The sequence below is a fragment of the Pseudochaenichthys georgianus genome, chromosome 12 (assembly GCF_902827115.2).
Source record: "Pseudochaenichthys georgianus chromosome 12, fPseGeo1.2, whole genome shotgun sequence".
Lineage (NCBI taxonomy): Eukaryota > Metazoa > Chordata > Actinopteri > Perciformes > Channichthyidae > Pseudochaenichthys > Pseudochaenichthys georgianus.
In genome coordinates this window covers 11,379,016-11,397,274 of record NC_047514.1, presented here as the reverse complement: position 1 = coordinate 11,397,274, position 18,259 = coordinate 11,379,016, and the positions used below count along the sequence as shown (strand labels likewise).

Below are 18,259 nucleotides of genomic sequence, written 5' to 3'. Positions count from 1 at the left end.
TGAGTCATGACAGCCATTGCCTTCATTTGGGTACACTTGAGTTTTTCGGTCTTGCCACACAATGTGTCCACTCTCTAAAACAGGACATTCTGTTCCCTACCATCACCTATTTTATTTTGTATATACATCACATGATGCTTAATTTCCTTGGATAACATTGGTAGTTTATTTTTAGTGCACTGCTTTTTATCTAGGCAGCCACATACGCTCTCTTCTCCTTGTGAACAATTGAATTGCTCAGAAATAAACTAGATCAGCCTAACCCAATTAAACACTCATTCTACCAACACACCAATGTACTTTTCGAAATCAACATGAACCACTCTTTAAATTGGCATAATTTAGACCCACTACCATAATATAGGATTTTCTTATCTCATACACTACATTCTGACATCCTTGCTGTCTGCCTACAGATGCCCTCAAATACAAAATGCTGACCACAGAGTTCTGTGGAGGGGACTGGGATTGGAAAGGGTTGATTTAATTAGCATGATGCTAACCAAATCCCAAAAATGCGGAGACCTTATGATAAATCAACATGCTGTTTTTACTCCTAAATAGGCAATTAATTTACCGCACAGTATTGAGCTGAGGAGGTAATCCATGCAGGTTGCTATACATACTGAAGCTACATTAATTTGTCAACATATTGAGTGTGGTTTCTGTGGTTTCCATAAAGTAGCTGCAGCCGGGAGATACACTCTAAAAACGCATTCAGGCGACCTTTCACCTCCACTTAATTAAATGCATGGTTGCAAGATAAAATGTGAGTTAATTGATTTAGATAAACATTTTAAGTTCCAAACATTAATTTATAAATAAGTTGTGTTGACGTAGTAATGTTGGTAATTACATCAACTTAATATTGTGTGTAATTTGAACTCTGATTTCTGCGTTAATTGACTTAAAACAAAATTCAAGTTGTAGTAAGTAATGCAATTGGCTTGATAACTTCATTGTTCTACACCTTGAATTAAGGATTTCAAGTCCACTCCCACTTAACATGCCTGGACAAGTTCCCACAGTTAAGACAAGTAGAAATATACAAAGGACAATTTAAGGTGAGTGTCATCTTTTGTCATTCAAATACAGTAGATGGCCTTGTAGTTGCACTGTATAGGCAAATTGCTGTTTGACCAAAATAAGCAGCCTTTGAACTGTGAATAGTTCTGTGAGAGGATACAAAGTAGTAGAGGCTACTGTGAGAGTAAAAATACTTTGGTTACTATTGTGATATCACTTTTTATTAAAAAATGAATCTCAGTGAAGCAGATCAAGGACATGCTTCTTGAGGTAGGATCGTTATTTAGAGTTGTCATTGAAATGCAAGTTGTTGGCAGTCACCCATTCAGAATTAAATTCATTTTAGGTCATTTCTCTTTTTTTCCATTTTCAAAAATAGCACAATACAATTGAAGTACGCAGAGAACTATAGCCATCTGCTGCCTTGTCGTGTACCTTGGAGAAAAGGAAGAGGACCTTTTCAAGGAGTTTAGCGACGTAATTAAAAATCTTGAAAAAACATAAAATCAGGACAAAAGCACTGCTCTCTGTCAGTTACATTTTGAAGCACATTGCACTTTTTGCCACACGCCAATCAATAATATCTTACTGTAGCAGCCCATGGATGGGTGTTGACAGCAATGGCATGGGAAAAGGATTGTGTAACATTTGAAAAGTGGCTTCTGCTCTTCACTTAACCAGGTCAAATATGGTATGGAACCTGCAAAAAATATGAGAAGCACACTAAAACTTGCACGGTTGTGATTGACAAAATCTGTCCACATGTATTTAAACACTGGGCAAAGTACTCAAAAGCACCTCTGTGTGTCTTCAGGACCACATTGCCATGACGACACACACATGCAGACTCAATAGATGAAAACAATACCAGCGTTGCTTTAGCAGCTAGTAATAATGGCTCTGAATTAGCTAAGAGTGACAGTTTAAAAAGTATGCAATTACCTAATTCATTATCTCTTATGCGCTAACCTATTATTTAATGTGCTTCAAAAGGACATGAATATCGCCTTCATCAGTGACCGGTCCACCCCAGGGTCTGACCATGGCAACCCTCGTGGTCGAGGGAAACAAATGAATGAGCAAGCAATCTGCGTTAAATGTGTTCACACTGTTTGAAATAATGACTGTCGGCAGTGTAAACATCTTTGTTACATCTTTTGTCAAATGGATGTGTGTGATCTGCAGATTGGTGGCCATTGAGAGTTTGTTTCTGTAGTTTTACAAAAACTTTACAGATTTGACATATTTGGCACTGGTTTTAAATATGCAAAGGCCTCTAACTTCGTTGTGATGGCAGCATTTATTTGCTGTGTCCCCATTTACCATGGTAATATGGCTAATGTGTTCAGATCAAGGGGGAGTGCTGGGGAACTCCAGTTCGAAACCCGCTCCTGCAGCCACTGCGTCAGGCCGTTGTGTCCTTGGGCAAGACACTTCACCTGGATTTGCTCCTGTGGGTATTGTCCACAGTACATGTATGATACCAATGTATACTTGTAAAAGCGCCTCACTCGAGGCGTGAAGATGGACGGTGTGGCGCAGTGCGCTGTGCAATGATCATCAGATCAAGGGGTGAAACCCGCCGCTGCTGCGTCTGTAAAGCCGGTGTGTCCTTGGGCAAGACACTTCACCTGAACTTGCTCCTGTGGGTATTGTCCACAGTTTCTGACCATTGCATGTATGATATATGTGTAATGTGTGTATATGTAAAGCGCTTTGAGTCATTGAAAAAGCACTATAATAAATGTAAGGAATTATTATTATTATTATTATTTATTATTTGGGGGGCAATTTAAATGTGTGTTATTTAACTTTTTTTTCAAGATTGAAATGAAGCTCAGCGCAAGTTCTTTCAGGAAGACTGGGTGTATATACATTCACTCCGCAGCTGCATATAATCAGCTCATCACAGGCGTTCTCTTTAACCTATTACATTTCACCTCATTCTCCAGCAGCCAATCAGCGTGCTGCAGCCAAACTATAAAATGGCTCTCCTCTCTCCTGCAGTCAGCTGTGATTTCAGGTGTTCATGCACCTTATCATATGGCATGTGTCAATAAATGTTCAAACTAAATGAATTCTCTCCTGATTGAAACATCATGTGTTGAAATAAACAACTGCAGTTCAAAATAAAAAGTGAATTGGCTAATATTTTTGTTGTGGAATCAATTAATGTCTTTCTTTAAAAGGCAAAAACATGAAAAAGCTAAGAAAAAAAACGATTGAATACAATATATTTGGAGCAACTTCATTTATAAATGGTTGTCAACTTAAAAACGTGTGTTCACAATGATGGTAATTAAGTACATACAACTTAAATTCCTTTTAAATCATACGGTAAAACAGGTTGGAACAACTTAATTTTTGGAGTAATCAACTTCAAAACTTGTGTTTATGCTACCAATTATTAAGTAAGTGGTAATTAAAAACACCTCTGATTGTAGAGGAAAAGCCTTCTCCCCTAACTCAAATAACTTTGTTGCTTTAAGACAATTTCATTAGAAGTTGTCTTAACTCAATAAACATCGATGCAAACTGTTGCGTTGATTTGCTTTGGGTTGGTTTAATTGAAGTATTTGGAGACTTTCCTTACATCATGGTTGGAATACATCGTTTTTTTATTAAAGAAATAACTAAAGAGAATGTTAATTAAAAAAATATATCACAGGCAGATGGTTAAAGTTTGTCCGGAACATATTATTGGTTCACACACTAAGGCACTGCCAAATGAACTGTGTTTGTGTGTCCCCCTAGAGTTTGTTTCCTCTCTTTTTCTACTGGCAGTCCAGTCGTGCATTTCTATTTTCACACCTCCACTCTCAGCTGTTGGTTTCTGCAGAGCCTAGAGGATGAGCATTGGACATATGGCTTCTAAAGTAACTGGACACATTTTTCGCAAACCTCTGGGACATGAGTATTATACACTTCCCAAAAGTGGTCATCACACTACAGCACATAAAACATCATTACACTGAGATAGACCGGTCCCTCTGAGTCCACTGTTGTTTCTCACCTCTCCTTATTGGCTGCTGGGTGTTTAGTCCTCCAGCCTTACCCCTAGTTTCCACCGGGTCCGTGGAAACTAGCGTCATAACCCACCGGGCGTCTTTCAGAAGCGGAGCGTCGTGTTTTATTATATATGTTTATATCTTCAAATAGGAAATAAGATCTTACTTTATTGTGAAATGCAAGTTTACTGAAAAGTTTTTGAATGACTTTCACAAGATGTTAAACTACTGAATGGCTCTGTACTGTACCTACATTAATATGTAGTTGTTGGATGCACTGACCGTTCCACTTCCTGCCTGCCCGACATTACCTTACGGCTGCGTCGCGTCGAAAATAGGATTCATCCTAATTTTAGAGAAGCCCTGCGCCGAGACGCTTCTGGTGTTACGATTATTGTGTTATGTCACGTTTTGTATGTCTTGTTTTGGGTGTTTTGCTGTTCTCCCTGTCATGTTTTCCTCTTGGTATATTGTCTGGTCCTTTTCCCTGTGTTTTTCCTCCTGTCGTTAGTTTCCCTGGTGTGTCTAGTTGTCTGATTGTGTTCACCTGGTGCCCCTTTGTTTTCTCCTCCCTCCTCACCTGTCTCTTGTTTGTTTGATTAGTCCTGGGTGTATTTAGGTTCTGTGTTTTCTGTTAGTCTTTGTGAGTTCCTTGTCGTATTTGGACGTTGTTCACGGGGTGAGAGTACTGTTTTGTCGAAGTTTGTTCCAGTAGCCTTGAAATAAAGGTATTTGTTCTGTTCATCTGCATTTGGGTCCTGCTTGCCTCACTCAACCCTGACAGAAGGAACTCACCAAATATGGGCCCAGCAGATCCTTTTGAGCAGGAATTGTTGGATTTTACTTTTTCTTTGGCTACCTGCTCTGATCAATGGATGGGAGTGTCCGGGGTTCAGCAGCGAGAGGCTGCATGGCAGCGGCGCGCCAGATAACTATGGAGAGACCAGGCTTGGTGAGATTCTTGCCGGGCGGGATTTTGGATTTCCTCATGGTGTGTTATCCCCTGCCTGACAGCCCCAGGCCTCCCAACTCCCGTTATGACACCACACGTATCGGTGTGGTCCGTTTGGAGTCAACCCTGGCTTCTGCCCCAGTGTTTGCTACAGTCCAGGAGCCATTCGCTGGTACTCGTCTGGCTTTTGGAGGTCCACGGAGCCTCCAAACGGCTCCTAAAGGAAGGAGTCGCAAGGCCAGGTTAGCAACACGAGCCCAAAGGGCCATGGTTCCAGAACCAGTTCTGGCCCCAGCAGCCATGGTCCTTGCTCCAGAACCGGTCCCGGCAGACATGGATTCGGCTCCAGAGCCGGCCCATACAGCCATGTTTCCGGCTCCAGAACCGGACCTTACAGCCATGTTTCCGGCTCCAGAACCGGACCTTACAGCCATGTTTCCGGAACCGGACCTTACAGCCATGTTTCCGGCTCCAGAACCGGACCTTACAGCCATGTTTCCGGCTCCAGAACCGGACCTTACAGCCATGTTTCCGGCTCCAGAACCGGACCTTACAGCCATGATTCGGGCCCCAGTTCCGGCCCCAGCAGCCATGGTTCCAGACCCAGTTCTGGCCCCAGCAGCCATGGTTCCGGACCCAGTTCTGGCCCCAGCAGCCATGGTCCCGGCCCCAGTTCTAGTCCCATCTCCAGTCCCTCCTTTAGTCACTTCTCTGGTCCCCTCTCTAGTCTCTTCTCGAGTTCCCCCTCTTGTCCCCTCTCGAGTCCCCTTTCGAGTCCCCTGTCGAGTTCCCTCTCCAGTCCCAACTCAAGTTCTTACTCAAGTCCCAATTCAAGTTCCTACTGAAGTGTCGTTGGAGGTTCCGCTGGGGGTCCTGCCAACTCCATGTCTTGTCCCGTTGGGGGTCCCGCCGAAGACTCTCCTGCCGGGGGTCCTGCCAACCCTATGTCCTGTCCCGTTGGGGGTCCCCCCGACTACTCTCCTGCCGGGGGTCCTGCCAACCCTATGTCCTGTCCCGTTGGGGGTCCCGCCGACTGCGCTTCTGCCGGGGGTCCTGCCAACCCTATGTCCTGTCCCGTTGGGGGTCCCGCCGACTGCGCTTCTGCCGGGGGTCCTGCCAACCCGGTGTCCTGTCCTGTTGGGGGTCCCGCCGACTGCCCTCCTGCCGGTGGTCCTGCCAACTCCTGGTCCTCTTCCGTGGGTGATCCTGCCGAGGTCTGTCCCGCCAGTTTCTGTCCGGCCGACACCGGGTTCTGCCCGGCCTCCGGCGTTGGCCCGTCGGCGCCTTCCTGCCCGGCCCCCTGAGTTCGCCGGCGGTGGCCTTCGCCCCTCCATAACCCCCACCTTGGACTCTGTCTTGCCCCCGGGCCGTCCGTCCGAGTCCCCCTTCTCGGCTTCTGCCTTGCCCCCGGGCCGTCCGCCCGAGATCCCTTCCGGGTCCTCCGCGGTGCTCCTGGGTTGTCAGCCCAAACCAGTCCTCCTGACCCCCCTCCACCTACCCTGGTGGCCCTAGTTTTTTCTGTTCATCTGCATTTGGGTCCTGCTTGCCTCACTCAACCCTGACATCTGGGACGCTTCTGAGCCGTAATGCCCTGCGTGTGGTGGGATAGCACCCATTGACTAGAGTGGCCGCGATCGTTGCGAACACCGCGGCGCAGCCGTAACGCAACGCAGACGGACCCGGTGGAAATTAGGGGTTAGAGTCTATCACCTGGCAGTCACAGTATCTACTGTAATGTCGCACTTTCTACCACAAGACCAGGGGCCTCATTTATAAACGGTGCCTACGCTCAAAAGATGGCGTATGCCAGTTTCTAAGCAATGTCTGCGATTTATAAAAAAACAAACTTGACTTGAAATGTTTGGTCCTCCACGCAAACTCTGACCCATCCGTACGCACAAAAATGGGAGAGATGAGAAACTGCGACACCGTTGGCAGAAGGAAGAATGGAGAGAAATATGTGAAAATAATACCATAAATATAATGTTACCTCATGTATCATATTATATGAAGAATTCATTCGCAAAAATTGATTGAAGCCAATCTTAAAATGATTAAACAAAAGCCTGTTGGATACTCCTCAGTGCACACAAATGTAACATGGAGAAATAAATGTATACGGATATGTTATTACCACCTTGAATATGTTGTCTTATGTTAATGTTTTCTCATAAATGATGCGGTATGCAGAAGGATAGAATTACGTCTAAACTGAGGCCGTTTTGCATTTCTATAGGTTGTATAGATACGAACATGTTTAATCATGTTTTATGCCCTTTCGCCAAGACTTGATAAGTCACTCATAAAACACAGGAGGTATGGAAACTAAGAACACCATATATTTGGCAGCTGATATTACACAACACATTTGTTTTATTTGATTTGATCGAGTTGATTGTGATTTATAAAGGGACGTGCGTGCGGCACGTCCTACGCCGGTATGCAATGTTATATAAATCGGAAAATGTCTGTGCGTATTTATTTGCTTTGTCCTACTGTACGTAAGCAACCTTCCCACGTGAATCCTACGCAAGGCTTTATAAATGAGGCCCCAGGAGAGACCTCTTCCGGTGTTTATCTTCCAGGTTCTGCCAGTGATGCTGTTTTAATGGTCGGCAAAGTGAGCTTCAATTGACATAAGGAGGTGTTTAATGTTTCAGGCCAATTGCCTTTTTTTAAACCTTGGCTTCCATCTCTACCTATGTCCATAACCCTCATTCATATTCTGGCTAATGAAGATCATTCTGCACTTAACCTGACTGATGGGATATTTCCTACCCACAGGAAAGCAGTAGAATACAATTAGTATGAACCTATTACTGGTCAGAAGGAGACACAAATTGTTGCAGGTAAAAGGAAGTGAAACAGATGTAATTACAACAATTACTTTCAAAACTGTCAGATTAAATTCAACATTACTCTGTTGGAGCCTCCAAACTAGCTTAGTTTAATACTCCAAGATGTATTAATTCTTTCTATGGTAGTCTGGAAAATATCTACAGAGAAGAGCCCTTGAGGTAGAGGCTTGACCAATAAGAGTTATAATAGATGATGTGGTTGGGTCACTTCTGAACATTGTTCTGTGCTCAGAAATGAAGCACATTTCTGAAACGGCAAGGTCTACTCCCCCTAAAAAGTAATTTAAAAAACATTTCAGTCAACATTGCATGAGTAGACACAGATCATTTTGTTCCTGTTTGAATATCAAAAGCAAAGACCAATAAAAGCCCATTATGTATTTGTCCAGTCAGGTGTCCTCAAAAAGCAAAGAATAATTTCCGAACTGGCTTCCAAGGCTACTTGCACCGCAAATGGAGCACTTTCCATTGATTTTTCCATTTGAAAATGTTTTTAATGTTTCAGTCAAATAAAAGAAAACTGGTTCAACTGCTGGTCTCTCTGTAACCGCCTATCCTCCTCAAAGAGAATTTCTCTATTAAAGATCAGTGCATTTTTGTAAAGACCACAAACAATGTTGTTCATTCACTGCGTTTCTACAGGTGTTCCATTTGATGTAATCTTAAGCACGGAGTCTCATTATCATTTCAATACTTCAAGGTAGTCTTTTGTCGAGGTGCAGGATGCAGGATGTAATTCCAGCTTCAACATGTGTGACCTTGACTTGAGCAATCCTGTATAATTCAATGTCCAGGCTCCACAGCGGGTGTGTGAAAGAAATTCATGTAAATGATAGATGGCTTGTCATTCATCACCCTTGATATAACAGTGCAGGTACGGTGTCATTTCCTTTGAGCAGCTACTTTGTCTTGCCCTAAAAACGTGTATTTGTCACGTTGAATACCAGATACTGTACAGAGATACACAAACATATATTTATGTAAAAATATAAATGTAAGCAGCAATCATCCACGCATGAGCCTGAATTCATTATTTAAGTCTTGTGGACATGATATGAAAGTTGCAGACTTGTTCTTCTATTCTTCAAACCTTCTTTTTATTCATTACCTTGCCCCGCCAAAGCAGGAAGTTCTTAAATTCTACACATAATGGTAAGTTCGGTGAGCTTCTCAAACTTACAATGCACTACCCTTTTTTCATGTACTTGAGTGAAACTTCAAGGGTTAAACAAGTTATTTGCTACATTGTATCACACTGTCCTTTACTACTATGCATTTTCAAAGAACACCCTTTTGATTAATTTCATTCCTAACCAGCAAACTTTTTACTTTATTGCTTTTTTGTGAAAGACAAATGACTTATTTTAATATATTTAATCCTTCTTCATTTTTGGGGAAAAGGTTTGGTAAGGTATTATTTCAGAATTGACGTGGTACATTCAAGGACTTACAGTCAACAGAGTTTTGAGTGTCAAGAGAGCCTCTTTCATTTAACATCCACATTCATATTGTCCTCAAGTGCTTGGACGTGGGGGATATCAGAATGCAACACAAGAGCTTTGAATACCACATCGTAATAAGAACAGAAAATACCCTCCAGGATATGAGATGCAATGAATCATCCATATTAAGCAACTGTTAAGTCTATGGTGCATTTTGATATAGTGCACTGAAGTCAAGTGAAATCCAATGTTGTGTAGAAGGTGGGAAATCCCTTCTAAAATATATGGTATGTTTGGAAAAATGGTTTGCAGTAATGTGAAGTAGTTAACGGGATAACACATAATAATAATAATAATAATAATATATAATATTTTTATAGCGCCTTTCAGGAAACCCAAGGTCGCTTTACAAGTCGGGTAGGGGGGGGGAAGTAGTGGAAAAATAAACCTATTAAACTAACTAGTGGGGAAAGCCTTTTTTGGGCTTTTTTGAAAATGTCCAGGGTTGGGGCGCTGCGGATTTCGGGGGGGAGAGAGTTCCAGAGGGTGGGGGATGCCACACTGAAGGCTCTGTCACCAAAAGTCCGCAACCTGGTGCGGGGGGTGGAGAGGAGATCCTGTCCAGATGATCTTAGCTTCCGGGATGGAGTGTGGTAGCGGAGAAGGTCAGACAGGTATTGGGTATACATCAACATGTATAACCACCAGTATGTTTATTTAGTAAGACCTGGCAGCTTGCTATTGGCTCCTTGGTTGACTTTTGCTGGTGGGGTATTTGTCTGGTAGGTCACTTGAGAATAATCATATTTATTCCAATGGATGGTCTAGATGTAATAGTATTTTGGTAACCCTGGTAGATTAGGGCACACAGGAACTATCTGCTGTCTGCTTTGGTCTTTTAATGGGATTTGCTGACACACTGAAATGGATCTTGCGATGGGATCACGACACCTACATGGGGCCAGCGCCATACCCTAGGCAGGCCAATGGCCCCTTCCCCACTTCCAACCACCCCCTACTTCCATGCCCTTGTCGCCATACACCCATCTTCAAACTACACACCTGTAAAGTTTTGTCACTCAATCTTGCACGGTAATCCATGACAGTGCCAAGAAATGAATGCTTTTAGATGCTGAGTCATGTCCTTTTTCATCCACACTCTTTGCAATCACTCTCTCCTGACAGCTGTCAGAGAAATTATGAGAATAATGAAGCTGTGCTGCTGCTTTGTGGATGTTCAGTAGAGTGTTCACTTCATTTTTCATTCACGCATTGATTAACTGCGCAGAAGAAGAGACGGACGTACCTTTGACTATAACTGTTCTCCTTTCGCCGACAGTGGAGGGTGACGACCCTGTGACCTTCACTTCTGACTTCCTGGCTCACCGTCCACACAACAGGATTACTGGCTCTAGCTCCCAGGAACGCCACACCGTCCTTCAGTTTGACCCTGAAACAAACAGAAGTGCACACGGGTTAAAAGGAAAAAAAAACATTTGATTTCAGAGTCTCAGAAATACGCTTGGGCTCTTAACTCTCTTTCTCCCTCTGACACAACAAACATGTCAAAAGACAGAAATGAAATGAGTTGGGCTTGAATTGACACAAGGTCACAAAACAAACAGATCAAACATTCATGGTCTGTCTCTGTCACACAGGAAGGACATTCTTTTAGCTCCTGCAACAACACAACAAGAATATTTTGGACAGTAGTATTGCACTGATAAAAAACATGCTCTACTAATATAAAAGCACTTAACTGCAGCAAAAAAGAAGAAAAACATTTTTTGAAAGGCTTTTGGCAGTTGAGGATGATGAGAAAACAATAGCTGTCCTTTTCTCTAAAAATCTTGTTGACAAAGGAATGTTTCAGTTTTAGCAACTCATCCTCACTGGATTATTATCATTAAGAGAAAAGGTTTTCACTTCATTTTGTAATAATCTGCTGCATTGTTAATACAAAGTCTGAACGCAACACGTCCCATGAATGTCCAGCAACATGTGCACAATCGAGGGAGTGGTGCCATTTATATGGCTAGGGCTCTTATTTTGAAATGGTAATTCGACCCTCCGGCAGTCTATATTGCATTATAAAATGAGGATTATGGGAAACCAATCCAAAAGCTACTGGGGTCATTATTCTACAGTCTATTGCCACTTTAATTTTTTTTACGAAATGTATTCCGGGCTCACATGGGACGTTAACACAAGTCTCCTTGTAAAATAAGGTGTTTTTTTATCCCATCCATCCAACCCAACCTCCTCGCTTTTCTGACTTTGTCGCTCTTTATACTGCCTGGTTCCCAATAACACATTTATTGGAGATGTATGAAGGACAAAGTCTTACTTTTCTTAGCTATGAATGGTGTTTGAAAACAGCCTGCATGCACACAACCTCAAACACACCTGGGGTTTAACCAGGACTCCAATATTTGCCTCTTTGCCCCATATGTCCAACCCCTTTGTCCTTATAACTTCCATTACTGATGGTCACAGTCTGGCAGAGGCTAAACATGTGCCAAAGAACCATGACCTCCTTTTCTTCTAGTATACTGACACGCTTTTGCTCTCCTCCTCCTCCTCCTTCTGTCACATGGAATTACCATGAAGTACGTGAGCGGCTTTCAGTGCTTCCTTTTTCAACATGACAAATTGCTCTTGTTCAAAACTCTGGCACGAATGCGGCAGAATATTTTAATGCGAAGGAAATGAAGAAAGAAGGCACGAAAAAGCCAGATCTGAAGTAAAACACCAAAAGCTAAAAAGAAAGGTGATGAGAAAGACGCATTTGTTCCCAGTGAAACATGAGCCCAGGGTAAATTCTTTCTCTGCATCAAAATAATTGGAGACTGTCCTTGTTCTGATACTGAGAAAGACTTGGTAGAGATGAAGGGGGGGGGGGAACTGAGCGTTAACCAGGGGATAATGACATGACAAACCATGCAGCAGTCTTTAGAAGAGCACAGTCATTACATCTTCAGTGTTTCACTGTCGTCTTTGATCTTATCCAGGCTGCTGGGGCGGTAATAACTGGCCTTGTGTTGGTCGCTGCTCCTGACGAGCAGAGATAAAGGCCGCCGGTGTGGAAGACATAGACAATAACTAGGAGGAGGCGACTGATTGCTGTCTGCCCTCCTGTTTCCCAGTCAGCACCTTTACACGGCGCAGTAATTACTACAAACTCACAAGCAGACTAGCACTGACAGTGGACAACGGCTAATGATAATCAACTATACGGACCAAGGTCTGTTCTATTGATCAAATATCACATCCACGTTTGAAGGCATAAACGCTTTGTCCCATGATACCGAACAGCACCTTCTTCCTCTTTACAGATACAACTTATTTTCATTAGTGCTACATTTAAAAAAAAAAAAAAGCTGGTCATGCCGTATAAATATATGTTGGCTTAACTGGTGTTTTGTCACAGTATTTGGCAAGTAAATGACTAATGTATTAGTGAATCAATTAATTAATATCTCTCACACACACATGACAGCTGACAAGCAAGCGCTGCTAAATTAACAAATGGCATGTTGTAAATTACATTGCTTTGGCTAATATGATTTCTGGTGAGGGAGGAGGAGGGGTGAGGCAAGGGAAAGCAATCTCCCATGCATCAGCACATGAAGCTGCCTCATTAATTCCATGAAAACCTGCATCAGTGGGATGAGTATTTACAGATGAGATGAGGTTGTCAAGAAAGACGGTTTTCATCTCTCCCCTGATTGATGCTCAGAAATGACTCCGCAGGACGGCCACTCGTATGCTGCGTGAAATACCAATGTGCATTTATATAAATTGACTTTACACAGCAGGGAAATAAATGGAAAACAAACAATGTGATGCCACTGACAAAACATCTAATGTGCAAATAGCACATTAGATGTTAAAGCCATCAATCTAAAATTAAGTAACAAAACCATTACCAACAAAAAAAAGATTTAAAATGGTTAATTTAACTCTAGAGTGTGGGCTGTCCAAAAACACAAGACATTCACTTAGGAGACAGCTGTGCGTGCACCATGAGTAACTGCCATACTCCTCCCTACTTATTTTCAGCCAAACCACCATATACTTCACATAACAGATATGTATTCTTGGGAGCAGCGGAAAGCTTTCAACATCAACTATCACTTGTCAATTTTCTTACTTGATGCCAAATTGGGCTTTTGTAACAAAACATTACAATTTAAGAAAAGGAAGAAAACAGAAGGGAGAGTGCATTGTTGTTTGAGAGGTGGTGTAAAGGGCTTTGTGTAGAGCCCAGGGATGAAAATATATCTTGGTGTCAAAGGTGTTGATAGTGGAGGGACCAGCGGTGGTTTAGAAGACATGGGTGTTGTGTTAGTGTGGAGGAAAATGGACAGATGACAAACATTCAATGGAGGAGAAGAGAGGACTTTATTGGTTAAGAGGCTAGAATAAGAGATTTAAGTCAACAATGGCATGTGTTCTGGTCTTATCTTTCCAACATCAGAGAGCACATTATGTCAATGACATCATTAAGAAGCCATTTGCGAGGTTATGTCACCAACTAAAGTAAAAATAATAGGGAAATCGGCTTTTGGAGTGCACAGACCCCTGCCAAGGCCAAATGCCCTAGATTGCAAAGTTATATAAGAAATTTAGAGCATTAAATTAACAGCTAAAAACCTTTTAGAGACAATGGAGGAATGGCTACCTGAGCAAATAATAACGACAGAACTCCAACCCTCTGGTTCTAGATTAAGAGGCCCAGGCTGAATGTTTTATATAAAACCTGTCACCAAAGTAAACAATATGCTTGTATCAACCCCGTTATTCAGATCTACTCTAAAATTGAAAGGCTTCTATCTTGAACAATGCTACACCCGTCCACCAAGTGCCATGAAAACCGGGCAGTCGTTTTTCTGTAATCTTGCTCACAGTCGGACAACAAGATATAAACCGAGCCAAAAACACATCCTCCTTGGCAGATAAATGACACGAACAGGAGGAAAATGGTTCCTGGTTTTTCAATCCAGGTGATAGCGGATCATTACTCCGACAGAGATGGAGACAAAGAGAACCCAATATCTCCACACTTGCGATATACACACGCTGGTCTGGGTCTATATCAGATATTATGTAAACTCATTGGCAGAGAGTGGGTTGGTGGACAAAGCTAACCTTTAGAGGAGATAAATGAAAGCGAGAACAATTGCTCTGATATCGGCTCAGCCGCAAAGAAAAAACACCGTTGGCTCCTTCTACACAGAGACGCAAAGGGATGGGCCAGATAGAGAAAAGCTGTGATACAAATGAGTCAGCTAATTCAAATAAAACCTGCAGCCGGCTTCTGAGCAATCATTATCTCACTCAAAAAACATCACAAATTGATCATCTGGTAATTGGATAAATCTAAAACCCACCCTAACTCGTGGTTGGGCATATTTTCCTAATTAATTTCAAAAAGGTAGTTACGCTAAATTCAATTTACTGACAGCAAGTGAAATTGGCCAAATCACATCGAGCTTGTTGATTTGGCCTGTGTCCCTAAATGCTCAAACACCTGCAGCTAAATCCAGTTATAAAATGAATGCACAAGCTGTTGGACATAGAGCCCCGGCTTCCTTTATTTCCCTTCCTTCCTCTCTATCTCTCTTGCTCAGAAACAAAATAATCCCTCTCACCTCTGGGTAAAATGAGATTAGATAGTAGCCAATGAAAGGTGAACCAGGCTGGGAGCCGGTTCAATAAATTAGTAGGGTGAAACGGGCCAACAGAGTCAATTAGCTAAGGAATAGTTGTCGGAGGAGTGTTTTTAGGGGTGAGTGGACTCAGGCAGATGCAGAGATAAAGAGCGAGCTAATTCAATTAATGAGTTTGATGCTGTTCCTCCCATTATCACAGCTAGTTAAAAGTGCTGGAGCGTGGCGGCGCTGCAAACCGAGTACAAGATTAACACTATCAGATAAAGAGGGTTCTCCAGACAAAGTTCATCTCCACCCATGCATTCTGGGCCGTCCCTCTCTCCGTCTCACCCTTTTGTCTCACTTTCAGCATGTCTCTTATCCTATCTCCCACTGTCTGTCTCTATCTGGAACACTCTGCTCCCTTCACTGTATCTACACACCCAAGCCTTCCTCTCATTTCCTTCACCACAGCTCCCCTTTTTTTTGGTGCTCTGCATTATAGCTTGTTTTGTGGGATTTTAAAGGCAACCAGTGCCAAGTCACTCTAATTCAATTTAGTCTGTAAAGCTTTATAAACTAATTTGAAGGTCTAAAGACACAAACAACTTGCTAAAATGTTGGAAACTACTGACTTGACAGTTTTTGGCCCAACTTCCCTTTGATTAGAACTGTGTGGTACTCTGTTCAAGGTGTCGGTAAGTATGTCTAATATCTCAAAACCAATGGATTGTTTGCTGTAACTTTTGGACACATATTCATGGTCCCCAGAGGATAAAGCCTACAGACTTGATACTCTGACTTCCCCTATACCCAAAGGTTGACTTTGGTAGTTCACAGTAAAATATCTATGTTTAAAAGATCACCCTGTGCAGAAATTGTTTGACTTTTTAACTTGCTTCATGATAAGGTCAAATGTTCAGTTTGAACACACAGTTCCTGGTGGTTTTATTTAAAACGAGTATTACGCTCCGACTGAGCTGCTAGCGGGATGTAGACTTTTAGTTTGACTTCTTTCTACTAAAGCTCTTCTTTCTGTGTGCCCCTTTTAATCCTCACTGGGCTTACACAATAAATCAATAAGTGAAGCTTTTAACCTTCGGAACAAGCAAAACATTTGGAGGCTGGACACACCGTGTACTGTGCACCTTACTGTTACGGGGGAGCAAAGCAAGCAGGACCCAAATGCAGATAACACTGAAAATACCTTTAGTCAGGGCCCTCTAGGCCCTCTGTGAGGGACTAAGATATTCTAAAAAATAATATTTGAAAACATTAAAACATATTTTTTTTATATTGTTTTGTTGTTAAATGTTTCATTAGTTTTACAAAATAACTTGATTTAATTGTATTTAAAATAACATTTCCAAATAAATAAATCCTTCGAATCTGCCTGTTCAGTTTCTGTTGGAATGTGAAGGGTTAAATGCCGTCTCTGCAATTTACTGTGAAAACCATGGTGAAAACGGGAGAGCTTGTTGGTCCCTCTCTACATTCACAGAGGGCCAGCTATAGTAACTCAACGAGAGAGTAATGTCAAATGACAGTACAATTGACCAATCATATCTTCCCTCTAAATGGGCGGGCTTTATTATCGCGGACTTTATGACAAGTTCCGCCCGCTGTGAAGTCTATGCAAGTGGTGCAGTGACGCATCCTAAAACCCGGAAGTAAGCTGCGCTAGGATTCCCTCGACAGAAAGCAATGGGATTTCTCCATAGGGTTTTGGAAAATAGCTTGAAATAAGGTCTGTGGAAAACGAACCTGTTAGATCAGGGGTCTCCAACCTTTCTCCATCCGAGAGCTACTTTGAAAAAATGAAAGTGGCCAAGAGCTACTTGCATCGCATCGCTTACATTTATTCAGAGCACTCATCATTTGAATTAAGCTACTTTTGTGCACGTGTGAAATCAATACCCAAAGCGTATCAAAAATCTTACCTTCACATCAAGGTCCAAGAAAAAAAGAAAATGTCTCACATGTTATTTTGGCCCACATTGTAAATACATCGCCTTAATCACCACCGTACAAACATCTTATGGCACATGTATAAAATAAGTGCATTCACTCTTTTTCACAGTTAGTGAGATGAATGGCGCTGCATGGAGTCCACCATAGAGGGGTCTGCTGGGCCCACTTAGGTTCACTCTAATAGAGTCACTTCAATGTTCATCAGTCGGTCTTGTTCTGTGTTTAGATTTCATTCATGTCAGAAAAAGCTGCTTCACCAAGGTCTGTAGAGCCAAATAAAGCAGACGTGTTCAGTGCTGCTTGGTGAATGTTCTTAGAGTTTTCTGGGTCTACAAGGCTCGAGAAATGTTGTGAGTTTTGCTGAGACTTCAGCTGAGCATGATTTTGGAGATATATTACCTCCATCTCCAGGATTGACACTGAACAGTTCAGTTCTTCTTCTTCTTCTTCTTCTTCTTCTTCTTCTTCTTCTTCTTCTTCTTCTTCTTCTTCTTCTTCTTCTTCTTCTTCTTCTTCTTCTTGACATTAATTTATAAACCATAATAAATGAATTGGATAGGTCTAGCCTCCCTATATCTGTATGTGAAGTTGTTCCATCCTCAAAAACAAAAAAATAATGCTTCTGCAGTCTAGCTGCAGCTTCTAGCTACGGCCTTCTGTTAAAGAAAGGACACTGAATGTCCTGAATGAGGCATCACACACAGGACCTGAGTCTGAACACAGCAGACAACAGGAGTATTTACAACAGCATATAACAACTAAAATAGTGCATGTGGGTGCACACTTACATTCTCTGTCTTACTGTTACATTAATCCCATGAATGTATGAGATTAAGTTAGCTTCATTTTATATCTCAGTGATTAAGTGAATAATAAAGTTTCTATCGGGTCACAATCAGCCTGTCACTCATTATTTCCAGGAGGGGGCGGGGTTTGGAGGAACGGAGGAGACGGTGATCGCGGAAGCTTTCCTCCTGCCTTCACAAACTTTACACACGTATTTATCAACTGAAAATAGCAAGAGGACATTCATACTCTGCAATCCAAGACTTGATTAAATCCACCAAAAACCTGACATGACGATAACGAGTGTTTTTCAAAAACACAAATCCCTCCCTGTGTGTCTCTGAGCCGCAGCGACACGGACTGATTCAGAGCGGGTCATTCTGCTGTTGGTTCTGGACTGGTGTTGCTGGAGAAAGCAGACTGCTCTGTGTGTGGTGTCGCTGTGCCGCTGTCACGTCTGTTCCTTGATCACTGCGTCACCGACCAATTTTATATTCGTGTGACAGAAACAATTCTAAAATAAAAAAACTTTATTGTCCAGCCGCGGCCGAAAAATCAAGAA

The 18,259-nt window shown here is 42.2% G+C and overlaps 1 protein-coding gene across 1 annotated transcript in view; it reads right to left on the bottom strand.

Annotated features, from left to right (window-relative positions):
• LOC117456552 (transmembrane protein 132C-like) overlaps window positions 1–18,259 on the bottom strand; it is a 163,238-nt gene that overhangs the window by 50,989 nt on the left and 93,990 nt on the right. Inside the window, exon 4 of the mRNA XM_071204977.1 lies at window positions 10,593–10,736. Within this exon, the coding sequence (XP_071061078.1) occupies window positions 10,593–10,736 (144 nt within the window). The remainder of the gene's footprint in view (window positions 1–10,592; window positions 10,737–18,259) is intronic.